Source organism: Apaloderma vittatum, unplaced genomic scaffold (genome assembly GCF_000703405.1).
Source record: "Apaloderma vittatum isolate BGI_N311 unplaced genomic scaffold, ASM70340v1 scaffold536, whole genome shotgun sequence".
In the NCBI taxonomy this organism is placed as follows: domain Eukaryota; kingdom Metazoa; phylum Chordata; class Aves; order Trogoniformes; family Trogonidae; genus Apaloderma; species Apaloderma vittatum.
The window spans coordinates 13,877-21,244 of NW_009723233.1; the positions used below are offsets into that span (position 1 = coordinate 13,877).

Consider the following 7,368-nt stretch of genomic DNA (forward strand, 5'->3'; position numbering starts at 1 on the left):
AGCTGACAACATGAGGGGCACCTGAGGGAAGATCAATATGGCTTCAGAGTCTATTTTTAAACTCCTGATGCAGTAGCGAGGACCGGGCATGCCGTCTGCTGAGACACAGGGCGAGCATCTCTTCCATTCCTCCTCCACCCCGCTGGGTGCTGGCAGCACCAGAGAGCCAAGCCTACCGTCACCAAGAGGGCTGAGAACATAGATGCTCTTGGATGAGGAGGAGAAGAGGTCCATCAAAGATCACAACAGACCATAACCTTTGTGTTGGTCATTAGGCAAGAGGTAAGCAATGGCGGTGGTAGGGGGAGTTACATCGTTAGCACTCTGGATTAAAGACATGAAGAATGGCTGGCGGAAGGAAGGTGTTTTAGAGAGTAACGGCAAAGCTTTAAAAGCCTTGGGATATTACTTTTAGTTTTTATCTACAGGTTATTCTCTCTATATATACTATTTTTCTTTCTAAATTAAGAAAATAAACATTTATTAACAAGTCACTGGGTCAAATCCTGCTCTCCACTGAAGCCAAATCTGTTGACTCCAATGTGAGGGAGTCCCGTGTAAACAACGAAGGGCAAATTTGGCCCTTTATGTCCTGAAAAGTCTGCTTGTACCCATTTCTTTCAATCCTGCACGGAAATGCAGACTGAAGGGTGAATTAATTGTTACGAATTTCTCTCAGACTACCAGGGTAGAATCAGCGAGATGTGGCAAAGGAGCAAGAAAAAGGAACAGATAAGTAAGTACTGCTTTAAAGAGAGTTTCATCAATGTTTCAGAGCAAAAGTACAAAACAAGAGTGGATCTGGGTCAAGCACTACTGGCTTTCACTTTCTCAGCAACCACAAAAACCCTTCATCTAGCTTCAGCGAAACAGCACACAACCAGAGAGAACAGAAGGAACCAAATACTCCTTTTCCTCTGCGAACACCATATGCCCAAAGGTGAACACTGTCAACCCTCTGGATGCTCCACTAACTCCAACTGTCTGCACAGTGCAGTGTCAGCCGCTGAACACCAAATGTGTCTACTGTGCAGATGAGTAAAACCTGTGCTGTCTTACAAACGTAACAGTGTTTTGAGTATTAAAAAACACTAGGTGCTTTTTTAGACACAGAACAATACGATTTTGGATGCAGTTACCACTTTTATTTCACTATGCAGAAACATACATTCACCATGTGTTGTGATGCAGCTGACAGTGTAATGGACACCTATCCCTTCAGTGGGTATTAGAGCTGGACACTAACGAGTTTTCAGTGGACGTTCTGTACAGGTTAAGGCTTGACTCTGAACTAGATTGTAAATGCTGACCAGATTCTCAAACAAATTTTTTTTTCTTTTTTTTTTTCTCTGAGAACAAAAGGGAAATCAATAGAAAACCATCACGGTTATTTCAGATTAATAATTTTCTAATGTTGCAAACTAAGTAAAATACAGATTTTTTTCTTCTCCAAAATAACTACACATCATTTACAAGGTTAGGAACTGTGAAGGGTACTGGAAGCTGACTCTGAACAATGCTGACAAAAATCATTAAAGTTAATATACTAAAATCATTACTACCTCGTAAGGTATTCAGTCAGGTATACAAAGCACATTTCGTAAGCATTTAAATATTTTGATAAGAGTAAAGATTCATCATCGTTTATTGGGCAGTAATAAAACCAGATGAAACAAATATAAGATTCAAGTTGTTTACTGAATAAACTGTGTTATTGGCACATCTAATGTGTGGTAAAACATTATACACAGTACCTATACAGCTTCTAGCATTTTGGGGGTAATCTTCATTTACAATATCTGTAAACAAAAGGTTTGCCACCTAACAAATTTTAATTTGTTTAGACTTTCATAAACTGTGAAAGGCATGAACTGTTTATGTGTTACATGAGATCACTGTTTATATTGTTCATGAACGTGCAGGTATAGCTGAAAACTTAGACATTTTAAGAAAATTAAAAATGCTGCTTTTCTGTAATTTTATCGTTGCTTCATGCAATATTGTTTAACTGCTGCTGATTCAAATTGCTTTCTATGGGAAGGTATTTCTGCCAGTTTCTTTATTATCGGTCAAGATCAATTCTTCCATACTGAAATTTTCCATAGACAGATACCAGTCAGTCAGATTGGAACTGAGACTCCGTGCAGGCTCTCGCATTCCTACCGGTGTGCATGTCTGGATTCATATGGAATCTAGGTTACTCCTGCAGGAAAGAGAATCGAGTTAATTACTGGAAGCAGCTCCTCTCTTGCAAAAGAGATTTTGTCAATTCATTCGTGTAACAAAAGCTACTTAAAACAGCATCATCTCGGTGTAAGCAATTTGGCTGAAATCCGAAGTCCACTGATGCCAATGGAAATAATTAGTGGCATCGATAAGACTTTTAAGCAAGCCACATTGCGTTGTCTCTGAAACACAATTAGCAGAATACCACAAGAATCACAGCTACTCACTCCTCAGTGACTGGTTCCATCTTCCAAATAAATAACAGAGACTGAAATTCAGTTTTCTTTAGGGTCTGTGTATCCAAAAGCAGGAGAGCAAAAAGGTGCTGTGCATTATACTCCGTTACTAACACCAAGTGCTAGGGAACATATATTGGTTTTAAGAATGAAATGCTGCTATCGATTTTAGAAAAATCAGACAAGCAGCTTTTTTTTCCCCCTTCTGCATACAGCATTCAAAGCAATTTGTGCAATGGTGCTGGCATTAACGGCTTTTGCATAGCGGGTTAGTACGCATGACATGTTTTTGCACACAGAATAAATATAGTAATATTACGACGTCTTTTTTAGCCAGCCACAACTGGAGAGCATGCCTTTGCTGAAAAAAAGCTTGAACAAGAAAAGCTGCATTATCATCTCATCCTGACAAACAATGCTGCTTTAAAACATGACGTGGTCTTTCAAATACAAGAAAGCCAAGACAACCAAATACTGACACAGTAATTCACTGGGTTTAAAAGAAAAATCGAAAGCAAGTTAGACCATACTTTTGCAAGTTAGGAATTAAAGCTTAACTGGTAACATATCTGCACGGGACATTTAAAAAGCAGCTGTAGTTTTTTCCCTTGGCATTTTTAAACAAAATGCATACCTTTAAGAACAAATTCATTTTGTTCTTAAATTACATAAAAGCAGACAACAGATTTTTTTGACTTCTGAATTAGAAAATTAGACTGTACCAAAGCATGGACAATGAGGACTTTCCAGAGAGCCAACAAAAGCAAATGAGTAGTTTCTCTTTCTCCAGCTGGCACCATTAAATGAGGAAACACATTCAGAGCTGAATGTGGTTTACATTCAAATTCCAGAACTGATAACCAGCACAAACGCAACTTGCAAATGCCAGCGAGAGAAAGCAAAGAGTTAGAGGTGAATTATGGTAGGAAAACAACGTTTGCAACATGCCAGCCCAGTAAATGCCTAGGAAAATTATCTAGTCCTCTTACCTGTGGTCAATCCTCCCCATCTTCTGGTGTGATTTCTGTCTCTTTATGTACCACTACTTTGGTCACTGACATGTCAGGGTGCTGCTCTTTGGCTTCTTTAATTGCCTGAGCCAGCGCCTATCCCAAGGAAACCACAGAAGGGCAAAAACAAAAAGGAGGTGGAACATGCATGATCAGTAGCAAGGTGGAGAGATTCATGAGATATTACACAATTTACAAATGAGGAAAATGATTAAAATATGAAATATACCATTGCTGATTTAACTACTAATCCAGTTTAATTTAAAGGCATGCCAGTATGAACAGTATCTTTTAAAGCAATGTTTAAAAACGTTCTCTTTGCCAGTCTTCAGGGTAGCCTTCAGCAGTGTATAGATTTTACCTGATCATGATCAATATCAGCATCTCCTGTGATGACTATTCGTTTTTCAATTCTTGTCTCTGAGATGCCTCCTTTCACAGTCTAGATGGGAAGGACAAATGCATGTCAGCAACTTACTTCAGAGTGCTGCTACTCAACCAGAGAATGATCTGTGCAGGGACCCAGACATGACTGGACTGAACATGACTGGACTGAACTATCTCAAAGATCACGCCCAGAAGGGACAACTCTGAACTGCAACCAGAGCAGCTCTGAATTTGGCCTGCTCTGAATGGAGCAGGTGACTTCCAGAGGTCCTTCTAAAACAGATAATTTGATGATTCCAGTCAATCTGCACACATGTCAGTAGAGACATTTGTAAGTAAAAAATAGCAGGTATTTATGTTAAATTCAAAGAAAAGAATGGACATACAGACAGGTCATATTAAGACCTAGTTAAGTCTAGCTGCAGGCTTCAGAAGGACATACAGGGTGGTATGGCCTTTGTATAGCTCATCTACTGAAAGGTGAAATTCACTGCAGAAAGATGAAATCCTGTCCTCAGTGACTATTGGTGGGAGAGCTGTCACAGCACTAAGAGGGTTTCTGCTGTGTCACAACTTCGAAGACACGACACTGTTTGTCTGTGCAGCCATAGGCTTTTGGTCTGGCTGTTGGCAAGTTCCTTTGGGCACCACCCAGCAAATGCCACTGTGGTGTCTGAGCTGACTGAATGTCCTGTTATGAATACAGATTTACTACGTGCTTTCAAAACCGTGCGGAGATAGTGGCTCAGGACTCAAAGTCAGTATAGTCAAGCCAACTCAGGCAAATTATTCCTTCCTGGCTACTACATGATGCCAACATGGCTACACTGCTTCCAGTTCCAGAGAGTATGTGCACTCAAGTGTCTCTGCACAGTAAGGTTTTGTGCTTGCACAGACTTACTCTGAAGGTTTATGACTCTCAATACTCCTGTCAAGTCCTTGGATGATGCGTTAATGAAGCCAGTATAGCCAAAGACAAGTGAATAAAGACAGGTACCCCAAACAAGACAGGATTTTGTCCAGAGAGTATAAGCACATGTCCATGTTTTAAAATCCATAACAGAATTGAAGTTAAGAAAATATACACCCTTGTGAAAAAAAAAAAAGCTCTGTTTCCTGAGGACTCACTTTGGTGATATGCGTAGTGGTTGTAGTGCTGGTGGTTTCAGACGTGATAGTTTGTGCACTCATCAATACACCCGGTTCTGAGTCAGCACTGCAATCCAGCTATGGAACCAAAAAAGAAAACTAGTCATGAAAAACAGGCTCCTGAGCACTGGGAGCCAAGAACTGTACTGGCTGAACTTTCTTGTTTCATAGAATCATTATGGCTGGAAAAGACCTTCAAGATCATCATGTCCAACCAGTATTTAACTCTACCAGGTCCACTTCTAAACCATGTCTCTGAGCAACAGGGACAGTTCTTCATAAAGCGAGTATCTAATGCTATTAGGGTGATCATGTGTCAGTATGTCTCTCTGCATCTGGAGACTCCATTTCTGGAAGGACAGATAAGAAGCTGGGGCTTTGAAGCCTGTAGCTTCATTAGTGTTCTCTAAAGACCCTACACCAAGACATGAGAGTCACCCCCACGTAAACTATTCTTATGTATATCCTCCTCATGCTAATACTTAGTACTTGACCAACTTAGAACACTTTACATTAAAGCACACACTTAAAGATGGATGAAGAAACATGGGTTCCTTAAGGGCATGTTAAATTAAACCATGGCTTTTGCAGAATTTCTTACCTGAGAAGACTCATATGTAATGGTTTTTGTTTCTGTATGGACTACTGGCACTTCCTTTGTTGAAATTTCAAGGTTTTCCCCACCAGCAGAAACACTACTGAAACTGATAGTTTCAGTCTTCACAACTGGTGACTGCATGAAGGAAAAAAAGGAATTGGAACATTTTAGCAAAGCTTATGGATTTCTCAGAACTGTTTTTTGGTTTTGCTTGGGTGTCCTGATTCCAGCTGGGATAGCATTAATTTTCTTCCAAGTAGCTGGTATAATGCTTTGGTTTTTTGGATTTAGGATGAGAATAATGTTGATAACACACTGATGTTTTAGTTGTTGCTGAGCAGTGCTTATACCAAGCCGAGGACTCACACTGCCCTGCCAGCAGAGGCTGGGAGGGCACAAGGAGCTGGGAGGGGAGAACGCCAGGACAGCTGACCTGCACTGGCCAGAGGGATACCCCACACCGTACGATATCATGACCAGTACATAAATGGGGGGAGCCGGCTGGGAGTATATATTTGTACATAATACTGGCAACATTTAGCATTATCCTGGATTTCATGAAATCAAACTTTAGAAAAGATCTAAACACTACAAGAGGCAATGGGCACAAGTAGAAACCCAGGAGGTTCCCTCTGAACATTAGGAAACACCTTCTCCCTGTAAGAGTGACTGAGCACTGGCACAGGTTGCCCAGGGAGGTTGTGGAGTCCTTGGTTATCCTTGGAGGTATTCAAATGCTGTCTGGACATGGTCCTGGGCAATCAGCTCTCGGTGACTCTGCTCAAGCAGCAGGGGTTGGAGTAGATGACCTCCAGAGGTTCCTTCTAACCTCAACTATTGTGTGATTCTACATTTTTGTAAAATGACAAGAGAATGAATCCTGTTCTGGTTTAGTCTTCAGTTCAGCTCTCAGAAAAAAAGAGCAAGAACAAGGTTTTTTTAAACCCTTCTGCAAAATAGTTCTTGAAACTGCTAACAGGGCTAAGATAAGGAACTTGGGTTGTTTAAAACACAGCACACTTATTTAAAATTGTACCAAGCATAGAAAAAACAATGTATTTTCTGTTTCTGAGGACACATGAACTTTGCCAATCTTGACATACTTTCCCAAAGAGAATGCCAGCTGAATCCTTGTAATCCATCGCATAAAATGCCACCAAATTAGGTATTTCTCTGTAGCGTGAAAAGCGCTCTTAGGCAAAACATGCACAGCATTTTGCCAATGATCGAAACCAGCAACAAGCCTTGCAGGTGCCACGTAAGGAAGAAATAAAAGCAGGAAGAAACTGTTGGCTGTAAAGACGCAATTGTGCAAGCTTGGTACACTTTACTTTCCATGGCAAGAATTAACTTGGTCTTAGGAATTAACTTATTCTTTACATTCACAATTCAGCACAGACATGACCAATTTAATGGTGAGTTACCTCAAAATGAGGTTTTCTTTCCAAAGACTCTGCAAGGTGGACTGTTGTCCTGTGCTCCTCCGCTTGCTTGCAGGAAGCGGCAGCAGCAGCGACTCCTTCCTGTCTGAGAAGGGCTTTCCCAGCCTCCTCCCTTTTCTCCTCCTTCGCCCCCTCAGTCCCTGCAGAGCCCTCCTTCCCTTTCACGCCGGCAGCCACCGCTGATGCTGCCTCAGCCTGGGCATCCAGCGCAAGTCCAGCCACTTTAGCAGCGTCCCCGCTCGCATGCACATCCAGCCCATGTCTCTCCTGGACAACTACAGTCTCCTGTACAACCTTCTTCACTGCGTCCTGATGCGGCG

General features: G+C 41.3%; 1 protein-coding gene across 1 annotated transcript in view; it reads right to left on the bottom strand.

Moving 5' to 3' along the window:
- Window positions 1–1,347: 1,347 nt before the first annotated feature.
- EPB41L3 (erythrocyte membrane protein band 4.1-like 3) overlaps window positions 1,348–7,368 on the bottom strand; it is a 67,543-nt gene continuing 61,522 nt past the window's right edge. Inside the window, exons 17-22 of the mRNA XM_009872024.1 lie at window positions 7,031–7,368; window positions 5,610–5,741; window positions 4,988–5,086; window positions 3,834–3,914; window positions 3,452–3,568; window positions 1,348–2,203 (exon numbers count right to left, since the gene is read on the bottom strand). The exon at window positions 7,031–7,368 is cut by the window's right edge and continues 88 nt beyond it. Of these exons, the coding sequence (XP_009870326.1) occupies window positions 3,458–3,568; window positions 3,834–3,914; window positions 4,988–5,086; window positions 5,610–5,741; window positions 7,031–7,368 (761 nt within the window). The 3' untranslated portion in view covers window positions 1,348–2,203; window positions 3,452–3,457. The remainder of the gene's footprint in view (window positions 2,204–3,451; window positions 3,569–3,833; window positions 3,915–4,987; window positions 5,087–5,609; window positions 5,742–7,030) is intronic.